A 23,522-nucleotide genomic window follows, 5' to 3' on the forward strand; every position below is an offset into this window, starting at 1 on the left:
CTTTATTCCAAGTACTGCGTATACCAAATGAAATTATCTGAAAGTCAAAGAACACAATATTGTATTATTTTTATGTATTGGGGAGTGGTCTAGCTGAACCAGAGATAGGAAAATAATATGAGAAAGGAAATCGATTGCTGAAGGAACAGTCATTTTCTTTTATTTTCCTGTCCTCGGTTGTCTATATTTGGCAGAACGTTGGAGCCTGCACCCAGTCCCTCCCCTTGCGTCGCCCATAGGCAAGGCACAAAATGTCCCCACAAGCACACCGACACGGCACAGCTGTACAAAAATCCCTCCTTCAGTGAAGTGAAAAAGCAACCGCTGTCCCCACAGGGTGGGTGACAGGGCCGGGGCAGGGACACCATGGTGTAAGACAGCTGCATCCCTCGTGCTGGGAAAGCCCTGCTCCTGCAGAGGCAAAGCTGGCACTGCCAGGCTCACTGGTAGTAGATGCTGAAGGCATGGAGGATGTACAGGAAGGTTGTGATGAAGGCGAAGAACTGCATGAGAGGAAGAAGAGCAAAAGCTGGGTCAGCTGGGAGAGTCTAACCCCATCTCCCCTCAGTGCTCTCGACCTAGGGAAACCTCCCAGCCTAGAGTTCTCTCCAGCCTCAAAGAAAAGGCAAAGCCCCCCACATTTCCCAGGAGGCTGCCACACAAGGCTGTCCATGAGCTGCTGGACCCTGAGAAGCCCACGCTGGCTGCACGATGCAAGAGATGAGGAGCTGAAGCTCTGATCAGCGTGACACTGCTGGGCTTGGGGTGGCTCTGCTGTGGCTTTAATATTTGCTCTTACATCTCCCCAAGGGGAACTGCAGGTGCTTCGGCCTGCCTGGGGTTTTCTGGACCGACTCACCGATGCAGCGCTGTTGAGCTGGTAGTAAAGTGGCGAGTTGGGGCCAAGCTCGGAGCGGATGGTTGCATTGGCTTGCAAGACAGCAGCGCTCATGTACAGAATGGCCGTGGCACCGTGGTACAAACTGTCCTGCAAAACATAGGAGGGGCGAGGATCAAAGCCTGCCCGGGACTGTCCTTTTCTGATTCGCCCTGAGGACGAGGTCCATCCTCTGCACGTGCAAGTGCTCAAACAGCAGACGTGCCCAGACAGGGGCTGGAACCAAACCCCTGTACTATGCTGAACCCTCCCCTGTGCCCACACAGCACCTGCAGCGTAGCACAGCTTCCCTTGGCATTTCCAATCAAGGCAAAAGGAAGAAAAAAGGCTGGTTGGTTGCAGAAGGGCCAGCAGCTGGCCAGCTAACCCGTCATCTGCCACAGTGGTCTTGCACCCACACTGCTGCTGCCAACATCTGCCACTGTCCCAGCCCCTCCTTACCAGCACTTTCCAGTTCTCGCTGTTTTTGTGAAAGCCGAAGAGGTAGCTTATGAGGAGCAGCAGGGAGATGAGGCAGGAGCTGAGGGACACGTACATCACCCATCCCTGCAGCAGTGGGAAGGAGACAGAGGTAGCAGCGATGAGGATCCACACCCAGGTCCCGCAGAGCTGACGGGGACAAACACAGGTGCCTCCGGTGAGCACAGGATGGGGAAAGCCCCTTCTCCTCCCTGAGTCCCTCCTCACCTCCCTCCCGCACTGGCCCCAGCAGCTGTTGAGAAGCCCTGCATCTTCAGGCACTGCGGACCAGCCTCCTGTAGCATCCCGGCACGACAGCAGCACCACAAGCTGGCACGAGTTTCCCTTAACACTCTTGGAAAATACTTAAAAATGTTTATTACAAAAGGGAAAGGTTTGCTGCTGTGTTTGATGCAAGGAAACATCTCACTCCAAGGCCTTTGGCAGAGAAGCCAGAAAATGTGCTTTTATCTGAGAAAGGCGAACAGCTGCATCAGCCCAGCCCTGCCCGCTCATTAATCTCCTGGGCTTGAAATCGCAGCACGAGGAAGTCTCCTCCTGACTCCACGCACCAGCCCAGAGTGAGTCGCTTGCTCTAGATCCACCCAAAATATTTACCGTGCACAGATAGCGTGCAGGGTTATCTGGATAAGCTCACGCCGCCCTGTGCCGTTCCAGCTCTGGTGGATGAAACCCCCCCAGATTTGCAGCGGGGAGCTGAGCCCACTAGCACAGGCAGCTCACAGCAAAGCCCAGCCACAGCAATTGCGCCCATGAAGCGTGGGTGGTGTGGGTCACCAGCGCTGTGTCACGTGTCAAAGTACACCATCAGTTATCTCAGCCAGTCCCACCGACTGCCCTCTGGACCCATAAGCAATTGAAAGATTCATGGAATGTCACACGACACCCAATTGCCTTCAAGCCCTTGGAAAGGCTGAATACAGTGCATGAAATTTCCTTGATTTTCAAGCAATTTCTATGTGATAAATAGAGCTGCTCCTGCCCTGGAGGCACTGGCAGTTCTTCAGCCTCCCCCAGCCCCATGGCAGCCAGCAACCCTCACGCAGCCTGTGGCGTGGACCTGGACTGTATCTTGCCCTCAAGCTGTTCGAAAAACATCACAAAGACCACCTTTGTGCATTCACTATAAGCAAAAGAAAAGATGTTATTTCCCATTAATGCTGTCTTCCCTGATTTTTAAATTCGCTAGAGCCACTAGCGGGGTGCTGTAACACAGCAAAGCTCAGCATACTCACTATCTCCGGTAGGATGAAGGCGTAGGGGACCGTTTTGAAGACAGCAGGTCCAGAGGGCAAGGTGGGCTGTGTGGAGGCCACAGGGGGACTCGCTGAGGCCATCTCTTCTCAGCTGATGCCGTGACCACTCCGGCTCGGCTTCCTCACATTTGCCTGTGCCGCGCTGCTCCTGTGTGGGGTTTTAACTGACACACCCGTAGGGACGTAATCACAGAAACCAGCCCAGGCTGGCACCACGCTGCTTCCTCTGGCTGAAGGAGCCCTCGGCAGTCCTCCGGTTATTGCAGCCGGCTTCACACACCATGCCACCAACACTGGGACCAGAGACCAACAGGACCCCAGCCCCACCACCAGCACACAATCAATTCAAGGTCTTTTGAGGGGAGAGAAAAAAATCCTACACCATACCAGGGCAAAAACATTTCCTCCAGTCAATTTTTGTCCTTGGCACTCTTTCAAGCCTGAAATATTTTTGCCTCCACTGTTGTTGCCTCCTCCCCTTTCTGTTCAGGTTTCTGCTCTGTGTTCACATCAGATTCCCCCACACCCACCAGGCACGTCCAGCCTTCAAAAACTTGCAGCCGAACATTTTTTACAGACAACTCAACACACTGGTAAAAGACGGGGGGGTTTGCCTGTGTGCTCCTAAGTGCCCAGAAGGGTCTGAAGGACAGTTACTGGGACAGCTTTCATTTCTACCTGTTGGATTCAACAAGCACATGCCATTTCCTCCAGCGGACTCTGCCTCACCCCATAACTCACCAATAACTGGTGGGATGAAAGGTTGAAGGTGGCATCTGCCTCATGGCCTAGAGAGGACAGAATTACTCCACTAACTTAGACAACACGCTACAGCAGGAGGACAACATCCTAGTAAAATATCATATCTCTGTTCGGATGTGATGCCCGAAGAATTTAGAGTCTATGACAAGCTCTTGCACAATACAGAGCAAAGATCAAATCCATGCTGTTTCTTATTGTCTGAGCCCCTCCTAGGCCAGGGGCATTTCTGGAGGCTCCAGTTTACAAATGCTGTCAGTGGGAGCTGGCTTCGGGCTCCATGCAGTGTGCTGTGGTCTTTGAAAGATCCGGCTTTAAAACAACATTTCATACCAGACAAAACTAGTGCCTGGCTCAGACTTAAATCCACACGTGACTCAGTGCCTGCCTGCCTTGTGGGACATGGTGGCAACATACCCATCAGCATGTGGAAAGCATCCGGACACTCCAGCACAAAAGAGAAATCGGATTAATAACTTCCCACTGGGAGTAGGCAGAACATACAGCCTGTGGTTACAAACTGCTCAGGGGAAAGCAGCCTTTAACATCCTGGTCCACCTGAGGAGTACCCTGCAGCTCCTTAGCCTGCCCTGAGGGAAAGTCAGCACAGAGGGAACTACTGTATGGCATGACCATGTGCAGGGGAAACACAGCGTGCCCTGAATTCTCACCAGCTTTTATTTGTATTAGGTGGGTCAAGCACATTCCTATGAATAACCCAACCTTTTCCTGAGTGGGAAAGAAAAACAGTAAAACAGTCTAAATACAGAGCAACCTGCTGTCCACTGATTGGACAAGAGATGAGTTTTTTCCCTAACCTGGCTGACCTTGCTCAGCAGCATTCTTAAAGGTCATTGCTATTTTCCTTGCCTGTTACCCATCGACTGGGGTACTGTGAAAAAGAGTCTTTTGTTCACCCTGATTAAAACAAAACTGTAAATTAATTGGAAGCTGCATGAGAGGAGAAAAGTGCTGCCTCAGCATTTGCTCAGCTTAGGCAAAATAGGACACTCGATGTGGCTACAACAGGTACACTTAGCAACAGACAACCATAGCCTTGTCTAACATTGCGAAGGGCAAAATTTAAAATACAATTTACATTAGTTAAACTGATAAAATAATTTTAGTCTCTCAAAATGTTAAATATGTTAAAATATTCATTACAATTCAGATAGTACACAGTTTCTTTTTTGTAAGAATTTATTTATATTGTTACCCCATTCTTACGTAGCCCGTATTGTTTTCTATAATCCATTCATACCCCAGGATTGTTTTTCCTCACTTCTAAGAAATCGTAAGCTAGCTCTGAGACATCAAAGGCTCTGTGAGTGTTTTCTGGTGACAGCAAATACTGAAGTGCACCATCATTCTCTCGGCTCTTTTTCAAAAAGTCAGCAATGGCCTTCCAGCGAGATGCTTCAGACTCTTCCTCAGCCCACTTGTAGTCAGGGAGGAAAGTGGACTGGAGGAGAGGGAAGATAGAGTCGTGGTACACCAGGACAAACAGAGACTTCAGAAATTCTCCATCTCTCTGCAGAGAAGAGTATTTGAAAATACTTCAGAGCAAATACGTGGTGTTGCCAAGCTCTTCTCCAGAAGTATTGTATGCAGGAAAAAAAAAACCCAAACAAACAAGAAAACATTTGACTAACCCCAAGTTCCCAGGATAACAATGGGAAGAGATTTGACCTTCCTAAACAAACGTCAGTTAGCTTGGATGAGCCTTAAACTCACCACCAAGAATTACACTATATGAACTATAGATCAACAAATCTGCTCTCCAACCCACCTATTTTTCCAAACAACAAACAGCAGCGATACGCAGCCAAACCCTGGCAGTGTTACCACAAAACGGCAATCTGTACAAGGGTCACTGAGAGCCCTTTGCTCATGGGGTATTTCTATTTCTTCCTAAAAACACCAGCGTCTGACAACTGTTCCCCACAGCCTCTGCAGGTACAGACTGAGAGACTCTGCCATGGCCGCCGGGCAAGTGCCAGATCCTCCCCACCTCGGAAGCCCAAACTCCACTCGTTTCTCTACTGCCCTAGGCAGAGAGTTGCAACAATCCCACGCTCCGTGCAGCATGTGGCTCTTAGCAGGAGGTAAGGCCACACCATAAGTAGTGTTATTTCACACTTTGACAGGACATTCTGTGTGTGGCGAGAATTATGCCCTCCCCTGTAAAGACCAGTCTGCAAAACCCAGAAACTAAGAATCAGCCTGGCCAATTATCAACCACTGAAAGATCCCGACCACTTTAACTAGACAAGATTTGTGTGCATCGTTTTCCACGGGCACACTAGAAAAACCCCTTCATACAAGAAGGACACACACAGAGCGCTGCCTCCTGGAAAACTCATTGACCACCGACACTCTTCCAGAAACGTTCTAGAAATGCGAGCGCTATGACTGGCATTGAACACTTCACGTCTCAGCAGAAGATTTAGCAGCTAAGCATCATATAACCATGCAAGGAGTAAGAATTCGCCAGGCAGCAATCCTACCATGGGAGTGGCACATGACAAATCAGGTAAAACTGGATGGTTCTGGGATAGCGAGGAGTTACTAATTCTTTGAGCAGATCAGCTTTCATTTTGGATGAATGGCCTTGAAAAAGTGATTCTGACTCAACAGCATTGCGTTTTGTTTGCATAAACAGGGAGATCTCTTTGTGTATCTATTCAATAGCATGCACAATGAATGAAATACCCTGCTGCTGCTCCCAAGAAGTGAAGTGTCTTGGATCAAGAACCAATGCCTTTCTCATTCAGTTTCCTGCAGCTTCTCTTTGTCCAGAGGACAGGAGGTAGGACAAGGTACAGGTAAACCTGGTGACATGGCCAATTCAGTTCTTCTCCAGCTGTCTACATGCCAAAATGGGAGATCACAACTGTATGAGGTAGGGAGATTTGCAGAATTTGGGGGCCTTTTTCCAGGCAGACTGTGGGAGGAGCTCACAGTCTTTTTGGAGGCGGAAAGATTATTTTGTGGGCATACACAGCCCCTTTTGTACCAGTGGAAAGCTTTTACCAGTCAAGTATTGGAAGCACATCATGAAAAGGAGACACGCTTCGGGTATGAACCTGTAATAGCTTCCCCACTAACAACCACATAAAAACACTGAGACAAAAAGTTACAAGTTAATTTCATGTTCCTCCTTCTCCTAGTTTACTGTTAGAAATATGGGTAAGAAATGTTAAGAACTGCATTTAGCTTATCTACATTTTCTAAATAAATGTATGGTGAGAGGAAAAGTTAACTATCAATAACACTGACAGCTTCTGGTTCGAATTAGATTGAATATATGTCAAAGAAAAACCTGTAATTTATTACCTTCTCAGATCTCTTCAATGTTCTTTCTCTATCTGCCCAAGCGCTCTAAAATGAAATGAAATGTAAAATCAGACTGAGATTGTGGAGATCTAAAGCAATTCCATTTTTAGCTGCAAAAATCTCTCTCACTGCAATCCAATCCCACAGTACTTTAAGCTCCTGTTGCAGTCCCACTTTCCTCATACTCCCCATTTCTCCCTTGTGCCAGTTTAGTTGATTTAAGCAAACAGCCATTCCACAAAATTTTACACATGCAAGGATTTGGAGATTTGAAATTATCAGAGCCATATAAATGCAATCAAGTGGATCCTTTCTTTTCAGAAAAATCAGTTACAACTGAGGTTGATTTTTTTCCACCCTACAAGCATGGAGAAATACAGCCTAACCCCAAAGGCTGACAGCTTCAGAAGTGTCCTTCAGGCAGAAATAACTCGGCTGTTGTTGTCTGGTACTAGGATGCCTGCGAGGGACTGCGGTGTAAATACGGTGAGCACTGTCCTGCCAGTCAGAAACTAAGTCAGCTCCTCCCTGTCATGAAAGCAGCGCTGTCCTAGAAGCCAGACAAACATTCAGACAGCTAATCCACCTGAGCACTCTCTTGCTTTGGCTACATGGCTAGCAGTGCTCAAACTAGCCAATTCATGTCTTTGCATCCCTTCTGAATGTACTCAAGCGTTCTCTTGCAGTTTTGAAGGCACTAAGGCACACAAGATATGCACGTACTTGAAACAATTATAAAACTTTTTCTGCTGTTTGGCTTTTCCATTTATTTATCTTTCCACAGGATAAAAAAAAAAAAAATCTCAAATTTTGCAAAACTATCTGGAAATCCTGACACATCAGATGTAATTGAACAATACGTAGATAACATACCCGAAGTGCATCCATCAGGTCTGGTTGATCCATGAGTTGAGGGAAAGTTGTTAAAATAGGATTACAGATTAAATCTGAAATGGAAAACAAACACATTCAAGGCTAAGGAAGAAACAGGATGGTTTTCAAGGTATCAACACATCAATGTATTCAGCCCATCCCCTCCCCTCAGATTACTTCAGAGGAAAAATTAGCTGTAACAGTACTCCAGAGCAGCAGGGAAAGTAGAAAAGCTCTCTAACAACTGCACTCTCTGACTGTAGCAAACTCTCAGTAGCTGAGAGACAGAGTTAACCTGAGAGACAAGAGACAAAAACCGATTGCTGTTTTATTAGGAGAAGCCAGCAAGCAAGAGGCCTTACTGATTTAACCTAGGGGTAGACTGAGGTGTTTTTCCTCATTTCTGCACCTGTCTTTTTTATAAACATCTGAAATTGTGCTGCCTTAATTGGATGTTATGAATAAACACACTTTCATTCTACCTTAACCTGGCTTGTGTTGTGTGCGATTTTAAGATAACCAGCTAACAAGTGGCATAGTAAATTTACCAAATGGGGCACATCATCAAACTGCACAGGTCTCCTGTGTGCCTTTCAGGTTAGCTACCAGGTAATAGCTGGGTCTCCTGTTGGCTGTATCAAAATCAGGCAGGGCAGAGCTGCCTCCCCATGACTGGCAGGAATCAAAGCTCTCTGTTATGACACACAGCAAATCTTGAGCCCCAGTGGCACAGGGGTCCTGTCATTATTTTAGTTAATGAGATTGTGGATGAGATTACAAGAGTGCTACAAGTGACATATAGAGGAATTTTGGTTGAAGTGTTTTCTTTCTCTTATGATTTTAAATATTTAATGTACACTGTTGTTTCTTCATGTTGAAGTTGATGGAAAGTTTAGTAAACACTAACCATTTACAAATAACAAAACATTTCACAGAAGCAAGCCAGAACCAATTGCTTTTGTGAAATAAAACAGGCATTTTAAGTTGCCTATTTCTAAAGTGATAGCTGATTTTGAAATAAGAGAAATCTTGTTTTGTTACACCAGAAAAAAGTAGAAAATGGCTACCAGAACAACTTCTGAAATGCTGGGGTAAAGTCTTTAAATCATTTCAAATGAAGTCTGAATCCAAATGGATGCAATTTAACTCCAGGAGAGGTCATCAGCCTGATGTATTGTCCTACATTATAAAGATCAAATCAAGTAAGTATAGCGGTTCTCAAGTGGCCTTTAAAAACTAAGCATTTTCAGTTTCTCTGTGATAAGTTTATTAAATAAAGCATTAATTTATGAAAGGGTCTGACTTTCGGATACTGAAATCAGTATACTCAGAATGTATATTAAAGTGCAAGAAAATCAGGAAGGGAGTTAAGTTCTGAGCACCTTTGAAAGATGAACCTGTAATTCAGATGCCTAAGTATGGCTAAAGATTGTAAGTTAAAAATGTTAGTAAGTGCACAAGCAAATTTATTTGCCGTAGGAACAGATGATACGTAATTCAGTCTGGAGAAGAGACAGGAGAAAACACAAGAAAAATCACTTTGTAGTACCAATATAAATTCACCTGTAGTACAGTTAAGAAATGTAATTTTTCTGTATTTCAATTTGATTTTAAAAAGGAGACGACTATAAACTATTACAGTTCTGTTGAAGGAAAGATGTGGAAAGAATAAGATAGAGTTGCAAAATCAGAGCAAGATACTGAGTTCTAAAACCAGAACTCTTCCACTTCTGTCTCTCCCTGCTGCATTAGCCAATAAGTAAATAATAATTAACAAAAAAATAAAGAGGATGACTTAGCCTCAATGACAAAAACATCTGCCTAATCTCTTCTATAACTCAGAGAACACGCATACACTAGAAATGAATGAGTAAACCTGTGTGCATGTCTAATCTCTCATTGCATGGGTGGTGAAAAGGAAACATTTCTCTTGCAAATAATCCTTTATCTTTATTTGCTTTTTATTTATTTATTTATAAATAACCCTTTTCCTATCCACATAGGCTTTTTTTTAATGAGAACTTCACTGAAAGCACTTAATTCATACTTCACAGAAAACAAAACTGTTCTTGTGGTTTTTGCGTTCTGCGATGTGAACTGATGTCAAACAGGGCAACACATTAGATGCGAGTTGAAATATTACTAGTTTGAAAAGCAAACACACTTAGTGGTGGTATTCACAGCGAGAGGCTGTTCTCTTTTATCAGCAGGGACAATGGCTTTCTATTTGTCCCCACAACACCTGCAGACTGAAAGTTAAAGCACTGAAATCCTCTACACAGGGAGCGTGACCTCCTAACCTTGTGAGATGGTTGGTCAATACCAGCACTACCAGGGGACAAAATTCTACAAGTACCCTGTATCAGTGGGGGTTACAAAAGGAAGACTCTGGTGAGAGTAATTCTCTTCAGGAACCTGGTCTTCCTCTAACACACTCTCCATTACTGAGTTCTCCACAACAGCAATTCTTACCTGTGCTTTGCATGCTTATTCTGTCTTTCAGGAGTGCATCACCAAGTATTTGTCGATAAAATATCAAGAGATGGATGTAGCACATACTGCCAATTAACGTTTCTGGTAACAAACTGTTGAGAAAATAAAGAAAATGCAGTTGAGATTTTTATTGAAAACTGCTCCTACGAAGCACTGTTCACCAAAACTTGAGGGTAATGACAGCTTCATGGAGATGATTATTACCTCATATTGGCATCTCCATGAATCTATGACAACTTTTTAAGGTGTACGTTGATACAGCTACAAGAGCCACACTCCTGCTGTTGCAGTTTTGAATATTATCTAAACTTAAAGACTCTTCAGTTGTTTTCAACAAAATAGCTCTAAGCGTCAAACAGAGATCAAGTACAATACGCAGGTGACATGACCCTCAGATTTTTCCATAGCCAGTGTTTGAGGGAAGTGGAACACTTTAGATCTCTGGAACCATTCTAGGCTATCTGAAATTTCATTTTATGGCAGCACACATGCATACTTACTTCAGGATGTCTTTTGACTGTGCACATAACGACCTCAGTTTCACTACCAGCACAGGCTGTTTCTTGAGTGTTATAAACTGATGAAAAACACCACTGCCTGCTTAAGAAATAAATACCCGATATGAAATCTGTCATTTTGAGATAATATTAAGAATTATATTACAAGAATGGACACTTAAATTTGGCAAGAGATGCTTTGCTGTAACTGTAATGGTTTAAGGATGGTCTAAAAACCAGGAGGAATTGAACATCTGAAAACATACCAACATATCAGCTCTATCAACATTTAGTCTAACATAAACTATTACCTCTCTCAAGGATGGTGGATTCATAATATGCAGGGAGTAATGCAGAGGTAAGTGTCCAAACCCAAAAGGTAAAGGCTTCTGTAGCTTGCAGCATGTGTCACTGGCAAATGGATGTTATTACAGCTTCCAGAGGAAAGCCATGGCCACCCTTATTTAAAACACAAGTGGTTTGTCATCTGAACCAACCATTAGCGAAGCTTTATTCAACCCCGCAGGGAAGAACCAGTAGAGATATTCTGTAGTGTGTTTATGCACATGTGCAACTTGTGCATAAGTGATACGGGATTGAACAGCCTGGCTTGGGAACTCTTCAGACCAGTGTAACTGCTGAGCCTTGCACCATCACCCCATAGCCAAGAAGTGTTAAGTGCAGCTAAAGAAATAACTGAATACATTTATCAGAAATAACCCTCAACCTGCAAACACTGGAAATTACAGAAATTACATTAGCACTGGCAGATAGTTCTGAATCCCACCAGCCCTAACAATCAACTCTCATGAGAGAGCACGCAAAATGAGAGCACACAAAACCAAACCAGGCTGTGGTGACTGCATGCTAATGGGAGATAATGACAGCATGTTGTAAAATAGGTATAGCATTTGTTACATCATTTCATTTATATAATGTTTAGGAGAAACCACACCTCTTCTTGATATTGATGGGTCAACTTCAACGCCTCTTTCATAGGGAGTACCACCATTTAATAGCAGCTCATACATCCTGTGAAAGAAGAGCAGCATAGTTCAAATAAAAAGATGTAAGGATATGTGAGAACAGCACAACCTCTTTCTGAGAAAGAAAGAAACCTGCTATCTCAAATAAAAAACCAACACGGTGCTTGATGTTATGACTAGTATTTTATAAGAAATGACTACACCTAATGAAGTAACCAAACCTCAAATGATAAATTTGAAACTTGTATTATACTGGGAAACTAGTTAATTATTTTAGAAGAAATTAGCAACATTGATTCTTTTCTACATGACTCCCAGTATTTTTCTTATATGAAATTTAGCAATTGTTTCACTAAAATATTTTTGAGGAGTCATTGTTTATGGAGCATATTTTAGATACGGAAGATTTAAAATGTTGAATAATAATGTAATCCCATTTCTGTCAAGACTAAGTCACTGTTGAAGCAAGCACGCAATTTCACTCTCTAGATACTATCTTTAACATAATGGAATAGAAAAACAATGTTAAGAGATCAGATTTAGATGAGATTTAGAGAACAGCAGAGGTCTCTTGTGGGTATTTTTTTTGCCCTGTAATCCAAATATATTCAGAATACACATATATATGTCTATATATATATTTGGTAAAAACCAAGTATTGCAAGTCTGATCTACAATGAATCATTTCTGTAAATTAACAGAAAGCTTTCTTACATTTAATAAAATAGAAATACGTACATTTTATTATTCTTTAAGATTTTTGGACCCATGAACTAATCATAGATCAGCTACAAAATACAAGCTTATTCACACTCTCCAAGTGAATGGTAAGAGCTTCATTCACAACAGCTCTTACCTGCTCCCAGGTCTTAGAAAACAATCTCCTAATTTTTACATATATATGGCAAAGTGCACATAAAGAAGAGCCAGAATCAAAAAGGACCTTGTCACCTTCAATTTAGGTAATGATTCTATTTTATATAAACAAAACTCTACATAACTCCCTATTAACTCAGACATTTCCATGGTTTTAAAATTCCACTGAAGAATATTTTTCAACACATATTCACTTGCAACATTTCAAACCTGAATGTTGGGTCCAGGGAGCACTTTTCCCACACAAACTTAGTAGAACATACACTGGGTGGGGAAGCAGGACCAGCATTCTCACTGAAAGACCAGGTACAACCTGCACATTAGTCTGGATTACACCTGCCCCTACTCCTAGCCTAAAATAGATGTATATACATAGATAGAGAAATACGCGGGGAGAGGGGCGGGGGGGGAGAGAGAGAGAGAGAGAGAAGGAAAACATAATAAGCTTACTTGGAAGGAACAGGCATTCCATTAGAAGTAAAAAGCTTCAGGAATGCCCAGCCACAGCTTAGCTCTCCTCTTTCACCTGTTGACTAGAAAAAAAGGAGAAACGTAAATAACTTGAGCAGCTAAACCAGAATGAGTAACTGAATCACAAACAATTATTTAGAATAATCACATTAAAATGGTAAAATGGTAAAAGCCCCAGATCTGTGGTAAGCAAACATTGATTATGTGGCATTTGCAGGTGTTTGAAGATATTTACTAAACAGCACGCACAGTTATACTGAGGCTGATCATCCATGAACATATTTAAGAGACAAGGATTTATTAAGCCAAGAAATACACATTTAAGAGAAACCTAAGTAGATCAAGCTCCTGAAAAAGAAGAAATGCACAGATACAAAGGTAAAAAACCCCAAACCTGCACTGATGCTCTGAAGAATGCAGGACAAAAAGGAGGGAAAAAAATTTACCCAGAGGATTTACCCATCTGATTCCAGAGTTAACAGTTTCCAAGGCAGTGACCCTGTGCATCGGGAGGCTTTATTCATAGTACCAGAGACAGTGCCTGGGAAAGGGAGCTGATCCTGTGTGCCAGCCCATCCATTTCCAGACCCCAAAAGCACTAATAACAGGTAGGAACTTGCACACACTCCAGCCTTCATTTACACTTACGCTGTTAACAGAACCAGACAACTTTGCATAATCTTGACTACTCCAATTAGCCTGAGGAGGGCCGTTATGCCCCATTGGGTCTCTCTGAACCATCACTTAATCAGCACTGCACTCCTGCACCCTAAGTTCATACAGGTATTAGTGAAAGAGAAAATACAGCAATACTCCCCTTTGCAACTTCTCTATCCACCTTTTCAGAATTCTGTCACCCACCATTTACTACCCTGCTTGCTGACCATCGTGGTTACCCCACTTTCCATCTTTCACCCGTGATTGACTTGATTGCCAAGATTCACCTGAGTAAGATTGCAACCATAATGAAAATTAAGTGTTCAGAAAGAGGCAGCAAGACTCGAGTCAGTCTTGTTGACAAAATGGCTGAGATCTTTCAGAACAGTGACCTGTTCCGAAAAGCCTGTATCCTCCAAATATTAAGTGTTTCTTATGCTCCTGCATGCATCCACCTTCTATTACGGTAGTTCTTAGGGGCTTTACCATCTATTGTGTCACTACCTGTTGTACTTTTCAGAAGCATATCCTAGATGGATAGGATATATCTGTATCAATTGCAGCTAGAAACCAGTATCCATACTATTTAAACAGTTAAAATTTTAGTTTCCAAACTATATAGCACAGTAGTCTGAAACAAATCACAAAGATAGAAAAACAGTGCAGGAGTGAAGAGAGAATTGGTCCTTTGCAATCACATTACATAAGATCTTTCGCAGACTAACAGAAGTTATTTCAGTGTAAATAAAGGTACATTCGTGTCCACTAGTCAGAAAGTCTTTTATTCTCTAAATATTGACTAGAACTAAAAGTTCCAAAACCAAACATCTCTCTCCTTCCTCCCAGAAGCCAAAAGGAAGACAATCTCATAGTAAGCTAGGAAAGTTTGGTTAAATTTCCATTTGGATCTCACAGTTTGCTGCTGGGATACTGCAGCTTAACATCAAACATGGAACAGCTGGTTGACTTTATAAACCTGTGCTTGGAATGATTTATACTGCAACTTTACACACTTACATTGCGAATATAAGTGATGCCAAGTTCAAATAATATACCAATGTCTGAAGACACAGAGTTGGATCTGACAAAACAGTCACCATCGAGCAAGCTGGGTAAAATGCCCGTTACCTAATACAGAGAGAGGGGGAGGAAAAAATGGTGAATGTACCTATTAAAAAAACTCTCTGATTTTTAAAGGCCATTGAACACATCACTCATTCACGTAAGATCTCGGACCCAATCCCATTGCATATAAAAGAAAAGGATGAGTAAAGAACCAATTTTGGTTGAAACCTTGCTCCCCTTATTCTTTATCTTGCCATGAAACACAGCTATGCTACCAAGGTACTTTTTTGTGTGTGTGATTACAAGCTATTAAAGAACTTTAGATGTCAAAAAGCGCTTAATTCCCTCCAAGAACACAGCAACAACTGGGGTAAAACATGACAACACTCCTGCTGTGAATGCAGCCCTGCACGGCACCTGAAACACGGGACAAAGCATGTGCTCTTTTTTTAATGAAAGCAAAGCAAAAGCTCACATGCAAAGTGGCTAGCCTCTTCCCTTCTCCATGAACACCACATAGTGAGCACCTGATATTGATTGAGAGTTGACCAGTGCCAGCGGCTGGATCACCGGTCCCTCCTGCTACTTTTCCTTCCCCCCCAACTCTTTTGTCCAAAGTATTTTTGCTAAAACACTTGCTTAAGTTTGAATTCATGCACTTCAGCAAGTCTTTTCTCTTCTGCATGTTCATTTTGGTTGCAGTACGTTTTATTTCAACACGAGTACCAGAAGTAATAGACGTCACTAAATAAGCAGCTGTAAATAGATAGTTACTGGCTACGTCACTCCCTGAGTGAGATACCTACCCTTGGAGAAAAGGTCCACGTTTGAGGATTTTTAGGTTGCCATGTAGCTCTCACTGTGTGAATGTTACTCAGCACCTAAAGCATGATAGTGGTGAAAAAAGCTAAGACAAGTTTTTCTGGAAAGCTATGCAGCTTTAAGAAAATGCAGTATTATCCCAGATTAATCCAACACTGCACATAAAGATAAAATTACGCTTTCTATTCAACTTTATCAGATGGTTTCAGTTTAAGGGACTACAGAGGAAGTTTTCTCTGAAGCCACAGAGCACTTTCCAACCATCCTTGCTTCATATACACCAGTAATAGTACCTTTGCCCCCAAGACCATTCAGTGCAGCTGAAAGAAAACTGCCAGATCATCAGCGTTAGATTCTGTCATAAAAAAAAAAAGCTGCTCTACACATCCACACAAAGGAACACAGAGGATCAACAGCAGGTGGGGGAATCTGAATATGACCCTGACCCAGCTATTCCCAGGCTATCACAGGAGAGAGATCAGCCTGGAAAAGGCTTTTCTCCACAAACATAAAGGAGAAAAGAGGCACAATGGCAGGTGGGGGAACTGAAATTAGGGACTCAGAGCTCCTGCCCCAGCCCCTCCCCGGGCTGCCCAGGACAGCCCCAGGGGCTGGGTGCGACTCCCATCATGATGAGTCAACAGGAGCGGCTCACTGGATCACCTTCCAGACTTAAAGGGATTACTGCTTAGGGGTATGAGACCCTGGGCTGCCAGGGAAGGGCATTTTGGGACTGCAGGTGACTTACTATGGGATGTCCAGGGGAGAAACCAAAGGCAAAAGAAGGGAAGGAACGAGGTGCTTTGTGGAGTAAGAAGGGTGGGAAAATAGAGGGATAAGTATGCATGTCTGGACATGCCTGGCACCTGATCAATGCAGTCTGTCCTGTTTTCTCATTAAACCCCATTTATAACTATTTTTCTGGGTGAACGGGCTCTCTATTCTGAATGCATGTGTGTGTGTACATCTATGTGCCAGCAACCAGCCAGACCACAGGCTGCTGGGGGCCTATGTGTCTGCAGTGACTGCAAGTGAGAGAGTGAGGGTACACATGTCAGTGTGTGATCACAGGCAAGTATCGAGCCAGACTAATCGGAGAGTCAGTTAAGCGGCTTGGGAGGCAGATTGTGTGTGCGTGTCTGTCTCTGAGAGGAGTTGGCTACCAGAGGAACCAGAGCATGAAAAGATCCTGAAAGATCCACTCCTCATCAAGACTTTTTTTGATAGCCAAACAACTTACCCGATTGCCATCGAACAGACAGAGTCGAACATGTCTACTGAGAACCTGTATACTGACTCCTGGGAGAGGAATCATTTTACAGCTACATAAAGTCACAATCAGGGATACTCGAGTTGGTCTAGGATAGATCTGAAATACAGACAACAGAAGAAGGATTAAATCTACAGGGTCCTCCTGCACATGGTATCATTTTGTGTTTATTTACTGAGATGATCAAGCGTAGTGTTCACTAGACTGGATTCTTCTAACCACAAAGCTTGTGTAGCATTAGCAGCAGCAGCAGCAAAATTTCTTCATAAGCCTTTAGCTCTCTTCTAAGGAAATTACTACAAATATTTTAGTGTGACAGATAGAAGGTCCTATCAAAGTTTGAGAAGAAAGAAATATTCTAAAAATGGTGCAGATGAAGACATAATCATTAGCCAAAATGAAAGAAGATGATTTAAATTCATGATTTCACAGTGCCTAGCAGAAGTTCATGGTTTAAAAATCCAGACTAGTCACCCATGCAGATCTGCTTCACCCCAGACAGGGAAGGAACCCACAAACTTAGGATGAAATGTGACTCTTAAAAGATACCCAGCATGACAATTTGTACCAATTTTTTGCCTGTTAGAGAGTAGGATGTGGTAACATCTACTGCCTAAGGAGTCTGGATTGACATCAAAATCCATCATCTGTTTCACAGCAATATTTAGCCACCAATACGAAAGATTGCTAGCAATTCACGTCTAGGGATCCTGTCATTTCTCTCAAGCCAAAAGCATCATAGCTTTCTTACCAGTAATACTCACAGTATTTTTTTCAGAGTTCCACACCAAGTCTTTGAAAGCCAACTGTGATGGAGTAAGTTCAGGCTGCAAAAAGTAACTTGCTCGAAACTGATAGCCTACAAGAGTAATTTTAAAAATTCTTAACATTTTTTATGATCTTTATTGCCAAAATGAATGACACCCAAAATTCAGATGTGGCTAAAGTCTGTTTGAATATTTGACTGGTCCAAACAAAACTATGAAGGTATCTTCTACAAACACCCTTTAAAAAGGGTACTTTTACTATTTGTAATTATTTCATTCCAGAAGCACAGTAATTTAATTAACAAAAAGAGCTACTGATTTTAAACAGTTTTAAACAAAAAGACTAACAAAACATGAGATGTGTAATATATTTGGTGAAGAGACTCCAAAAGGTCTCCAAGAAAAAGGGAAGATTAAAGAAAAAAAAAATCATCATTTTCTGCAATGTCAACAGGAACTATATGACAAAGAGGAATCTTTGAAATCATTAGGAAATTTGTCATTGCCTCTGTGTGGCCAGGATTTCACACAGATAAATGAAAACTTAGTTGAAGAAGAAAAAAAAAGGCTTTTATACATTATTTGATGGGTCAAGCATAACCTGTACAGATTACCCAATTACAATTAAGCAATACCGATTTTAGTCCAAATAGCTAGTAACCAGGACAAGAAACTCACCACAGACACTTGAGAATCCTGCACTGCAATTATTATGACAAAATCATACCTTCCTCTAAGAGCTGGAAAAGTGTGGATAGGCGGAATCCTGCAGGAACTGCTCCTATCGTTGCCAGTACCTCTACTGTGTCATTCTAGCACAAAAAAAAAGAAAAAGAAAAAGGATATTAGTATTCCTGCTATTTTAACAGCTAATTCTATCCTAATTTAGAACTCTCACACAACCAATGTCAGAGACCTGGGGCATCAGTCACCTCTTCTCATCCGAAGCTAGTGTGGCCCATCCTCAGGAACTTTTACTCTGTTTCATGTGTGAACCCAGGCTCCTATTTTGTTAAATCCCCCTTCCATTTCAAAGTAGCAGCAGAGAAGCCAGTTACAGAACAAAATCACACCCTTGAAAAAGAAATGATATAGTACTACTGTGGCAAAACAACAAAAGACATCTTATTTGCATCTTCATTCAGACACATGGGCTGGGCTGCAGCCCATTTCTAAAGCATTAGAGAACATTCATGTAGCATTTCTTGCTACAAAAAACAAAATAGAGATGTTAATTAAAAACAATGGTCTGTAATATGAGAAACAGTGTTTGGTAAAAGGCAAACCTTGTCTACAAAATAATTAACATTATGGTAGATGAAGTTGCTATGTAAGAGATACACCTACCTCTGTGATAGCTCTTCTTACAGCACTCCAGTGAGAATCTGTTCTGAAAGAAAAATAATGTTTTTTTAATAATATATCATCCTCAGGTGGACAAAAATTTCAACACTAAATATTGACTTGTTTTCAAATAGCAGCAGCTTAATAACCATACCTATCTGAGATCCTAGTAATGACATATTTCCAGCCACTAAGACTAATTGCTAGACTGTCTCATGAGCTGGAACATAACTCGATACATGACCCAGTCATTCTTTGATTTTATGGGGGGGGGGGAAGGCAAACCAAAGCAAAACTCCCCAACAAACCACTCTAGTAGAAGTGTGTCTGCAAACTGAAAAAAAAAAAAAAGAAAAGCAAGTGACTGCTGTACTAAAAAGAAAAATGCAAAGAACCAAATACCCTTGTGAGGTATTCTCACTGTAAGAAATGTACTGCCAGATTTAAGGAGAAGGAAGAATAATTTTATACTTATTTGCTTTCACATCACTCCATTTACCTTTTTTTAATTTCGGTTCCATCTGCTGTTTCATCCACCACTTCTATGTGTTCTTCACTTTGCTCTTGGCTTTCACCATCTTCATTATGGACCTGTAATTCAGATTCAAAATGGCAAAATGCTTGATTTCTTCACCATTCTGTTCTTTCTCCAACCATAGCACACATTAATAGTTTAGAAGAGGAGATTTTCTGTCTGTGATGCATCACTCCAGAGCACTGTAACTGCAGAACACTGCCCTTAGTTCTGCAGCTACAGCAAATGATTGAAGTATTCCTACAAGTAAGCAAGAGGATACATTTGCAAAGTGGATTCTTTAAAAAGAGAAATACATCAGCATCGTGAAGTAAAAAGCTAGCTACTCAACATGCTCTTTAGTTACATTGTGAAAAGTTCTATTCCATCTGATCACTCAATCCAAACTGTGTACCCACATTTAAATGTTCACCATAATTGCACACTGGATATCTATGTGCATAAGTACATAAACTAACATGTGTAAGCAACTCTAAAAATGAAAAAAAAAGTTACAAAGCTTTAAAATCCATTTTTTAAGAGGTTCTTCCAAACTTTGTTGAATTACAAAATACTCCAACATTTACATGGACTCACATTTCATATAAATTATGAAAAGCCCGAATTAGTCCATAGCAGCTTGGAGTCTTCAGAGCTGACCTTTAGTGACAAAGATTATGACTTCAATATTCAAAAAACTTCTCTGCACTTACATGTCTCATCTTCACAAGGCACAAAAATACTGCTTTTGCTAACTATCTCCATACACATGTACACAAACACAGTGTTATTTCCAAATAACTGGCAAAACACTGCTGTGTGTCACCATGTAAGCATTATGACCAATTTTATGCAGCTATATTATCATTAATATACATAAAATAACAGAGGTGAGACTAGAACAGAAGAAGGTTGCAGCACACTAACCGCAAGGTAGGTTCTAGGAACGAGGCCTCTCTCCCCTTTCAAGTTTTCGGCTACCCACCAGCCATCCGCCTTCTTGTCATGTATAAGTAGGACTTCACCTTTCTTTGCCATTAGAAAGAGACAGAAACAAAACACAGCCAAGTATTTCAAAATGGCTCCAAGCACAATGAAAAAAAAAAAACACCAAAACCACAAAAGCTTAATTTTTCCCACAACAGAGATCACAGACTACTGTGACAGACCCTGCCACTACAGAAGGTGGCAAAAGGACACTGGACTCCACTAAGCCAAACATACACCAGGAAAAGCCATTTCTCCCTGAATCCCAGAAGCATAGGATTTAATTGGTGTTACTCCTTAATACAGAATGATCTGCAGTCAAAAAACTTTGAGTGACATATTTACCGTAAATGTGAGGTCCCCTTCCTGCTGTGCATTAAAGTTTCCCACTGCAATACACTTTTTAACATTTGGATCATCCAACAATTTATCCTCCTCATCATCATCTGCTTCTTCACTATCTTCCTCCTCACTACTTTCATCTTCACTCTCATCCTCTTCTTCATTTTCATCTTCTGTTTGAGGATCTTTCTGATGTTCTTCATCCCTACCCAAAATAAATCAAACTTTTCTTATTATTATTTTAACAAAACTTCTTGAAATTGCTGTAAAGCCTTGCAACATGGGCTTCTCTACAAGGACATTATCCAGATACAGAATTTTCATTCCTGTGTTTCACTCTCTGTCCTGATCTGAAAAAACTCCAAAATCCCAATGGTGTTTCCTCCCTAAGTATGCAGATGACATTGCATCCTCTCCTCTCAACAGCCACGTTACATTTCAGCCATTAACCAACACCCTCAGAAAATTCCAGCGAGTCATTCACGACTGCATCAAGAAAACAAGCCCCAGAAGAGCTGGCTCATGAGCACTTCTTTTTTTAACTGTGTGTTAAGATAATAAAGGGATGAGCTAACAATTTTTCAGGGTTCTTTCCAACCATACGTGTACAATTCAATAAAAGCGCAGAGTATGTTTGTTTGTTTAAGCTACTTACACTGCATAATTTGTAGTCACATTATCCTGATCCAAGACAAGAACAAGTTTCTGCAGCTGCTGAGAGAGTTTTAGCAACAGCTTTTCTTCTTCTTCTTTCCTCAGATTATAATTCCCCACAGGTGCAGGCTCATCAGCCTGAGAAAGAAGAACACAACAAATTGCTCAAAGAATCAAAGTTAAAGTCCCCCTATAAAGTTAGTTTTCCACACGTCTTACAAGCTTTCACCTTCCTGGGCTGCTGTCACTCCCTGTTTAGTGACACCTTTCTTGCCCTTTTACTCTGCCAAGACGAAATTTTGTGTTAAATTTCAAATCTGCATTCTCCACTCCCAGTATAATGTGTTGAGTTGATAAACATTATAAGCACAGAACTTGTACACAATAAAGCATTAAAAACGTGCTTTTAAATAACATAAATGGATCTCAGAGATCCCAATCGGGCATCGTGCAGTGCTAGGCATCGCCCTTGTCCTGAGGCACCTAAAATCGAAGGAGGCTGGTGTTCTCTAAATGCTCTCCATGATGCATTTTGGAGAAAACCATTAACAAATTCATCTCCATACTTACTTTTTTCAAATCATGAAGAGCATTTCTATTCTCATCCACCAGTTTCTTCAGCTGCATACATCTGCATTGACAGCAAGACAGATAGATAGCATTTTCTTAAACTTCTGATAGATGGGTGACCCAAATCAGGCACACGTACTGAGACGTGTCCATTTAGACACTCAGACCTTCGCCCAGCTCTGTGTGCACGCAGTGTAACAAATACTGATACCAGCCCAAACGGCAGATTAGCTGGTTATTACCTGTGACGTGCAAGTTCCCACTTAAAACTACCTCAGCCCTTGAGGACTGGGAAACAGCTAGCCTGTTGCTTCCGCCTGGAAAACAGACAAGCGAGAAGGGGCAGGGAAGAGATGTGTACGATTAGGAGAAAAACGGGACGGCGTATGGGGGACCATCTGCTCCTTCTTCTGACGCAAAGCTGAGGGGGAACGGAGTGAATCTGCCGGGGGCTTTGCTCAGAGCAACCGGGAGACGGTTCTTTCCACGGCGCAGAGTTAAGCCACGCAACTCCTGGCCGCCGGACGCTACTCAAGTTAACAGTGAGGGGAAGGCTGAGGGCAGGGCCCGGCCGGTGGGACCTCCTCGGAGCTCCGCCTCACCTTTGCCAAAGGGCCTTCCGCTGCCCGGGGGCCGGCGCCGCGCTCTCCGCCCGCACCGCCTCCACCTGCAACACAGGACAGGTGCCGTCAGCCGCCGGCCGAGGCCCGCCGCTGCCCCGGGCCGGGCCGGGCCGGGCCGGGCCGTTCCCCCCCGGTACCTGTGCCTGCAGCTCCCGGCTCCGCCGCTGCACCCGCTGCAGCGGGCCCCGCGCCCGCCGCCCCGACATGGTTGCTAGGCAACGGGGGAAAGGGTGGGGACAGGCAGCGGCGCTGCGCGATGCCGTCACTTCCGGGCCGCGCGGTACGCCGGGAGTTGTAGGCGCCGCGGGCCGCCCGCCGGAGGGACAGGCGGGGGCTGGGCAGGGCCCGGCCGCGCCGGGGGCTTCCCCCGCCCTCGGGGACCCCCGCCGGACCCCGCTTTGGGCGGCGGCTCGGAGCCAGAAGGGCCTCACCCAGCCCTGGCCCACCAGGCAGGGACTCACTGCCGGCCAGGCCTGCAGCCACCCGGCAGGCAGGTAAATCCTGTGCCTGCCCTCCTCCAGGGCGACCCGAAAGGCTGGGGTACGTCGGCTTCTAGCTTGTGCTGGAAAACGTGCACCAGCGCACGCTTCGCGCTTAGTGGGAATCGCTCCCACCCCCCCACCCCGCCTCCACAAAACGGCACTCCCACCTAGGCAAGGCCACGTGGCGCTGGGAGCTGTACGGAAGCCCCCATTTCTAACGGTCTAACGGTCTGCCGGTCTCGAGGTTAAGAACACCAAAAGACACACCATGAAAAGGTATCCATGCTTTACTGGTAAAGTAAGCACAACTGGGATGGAGCAGACGTGGCTCAGACCACCCACTCCAGTGAACAGCAGCTCTGCTGAACACGGGCACTCGATATTGCACGCCCCGGAACTTCCAAAGGTCTGAAACCTTGTTCTACCAAAAAGCCACAGGACTACTTATTTGGCTAGAAATCAGCATTTCATGATCATAAGGGGGGCTGGGCAGTGGGGTT

General features: G+C 43.2%; 1 protein-coding gene and 1 pseudogene across 4 annotated transcripts; both read right to left on the reverse strand.

Annotated features, from left to right (window-relative positions):
• Positions 1–134: 134 nt before the first annotated feature.
• NPHP1 (nephrocystin 1) lies at positions 135–22,770 on the reverse strand. 4 transcript variants are annotated; one of them, XM_041125095.1, is made up of 23 exons: positions 22,678–22,770; positions 22,520–22,584; positions 21,918–21,978; positions 21,349–21,485; positions 20,697–20,898; positions 20,292–20,393; positions 19,350–19,441; positions 18,854–18,896; positions 18,234–18,318; positions 17,504–17,598; positions 16,710–16,838; positions 15,454–15,528; positions 14,600–14,710; positions 12,905–12,987; positions 11,548–11,624; positions 10,596–10,695; positions 10,075–10,187; positions 7,603–7,676; positions 6,730–6,774; positions 2,614–2,782; positions 1,340–1,507; positions 860–988; positions 135–503 (listed from the first exon to the last, which is right to left on the reverse strand). In XM_041125095.1, the coding sequence occupies exons 1-23, from the start codon at positions 22,744–22,746 to the stop codon at positions 160–162; spliced, it is 2,568 nt and encodes an 855-aa protein (XP_040981029.1). In that variant the 5' UTR covers positions 22,747–22,770; the 3' UTR covers positions 135–159. The 4 variants fall into 4 exon arrangements, with proteins under 4 accessions (XP_040981029.1, XP_040981030.1, XP_040981031.1 ...); XM_041125096.1 differs by having other exon boundaries at positions 10,596–10,692; positions 22,678–22,751; XM_041125097.1 differs by lacking the exons at positions 22,520–22,584; positions 22,678–22,770 and adding an exon at positions 22,160–22,509.
• Positions 4,923–6,689, reverse strand: LOC115344309 (annotated as a pseudogene).
• Positions 22,771–23,522: the final 752 nt, after the last annotated feature.

This window comes from Aquila chrysaetos, chromosome 8, assembly GCF_900496995.4.
Source record: "Aquila chrysaetos chrysaetos chromosome 8, bAquChr1.4, whole genome shotgun sequence".
Lineage (NCBI taxonomy): Eukaryota > Metazoa > Chordata > Aves > Accipitriformes > Accipitridae > Aquila > Aquila chrysaetos.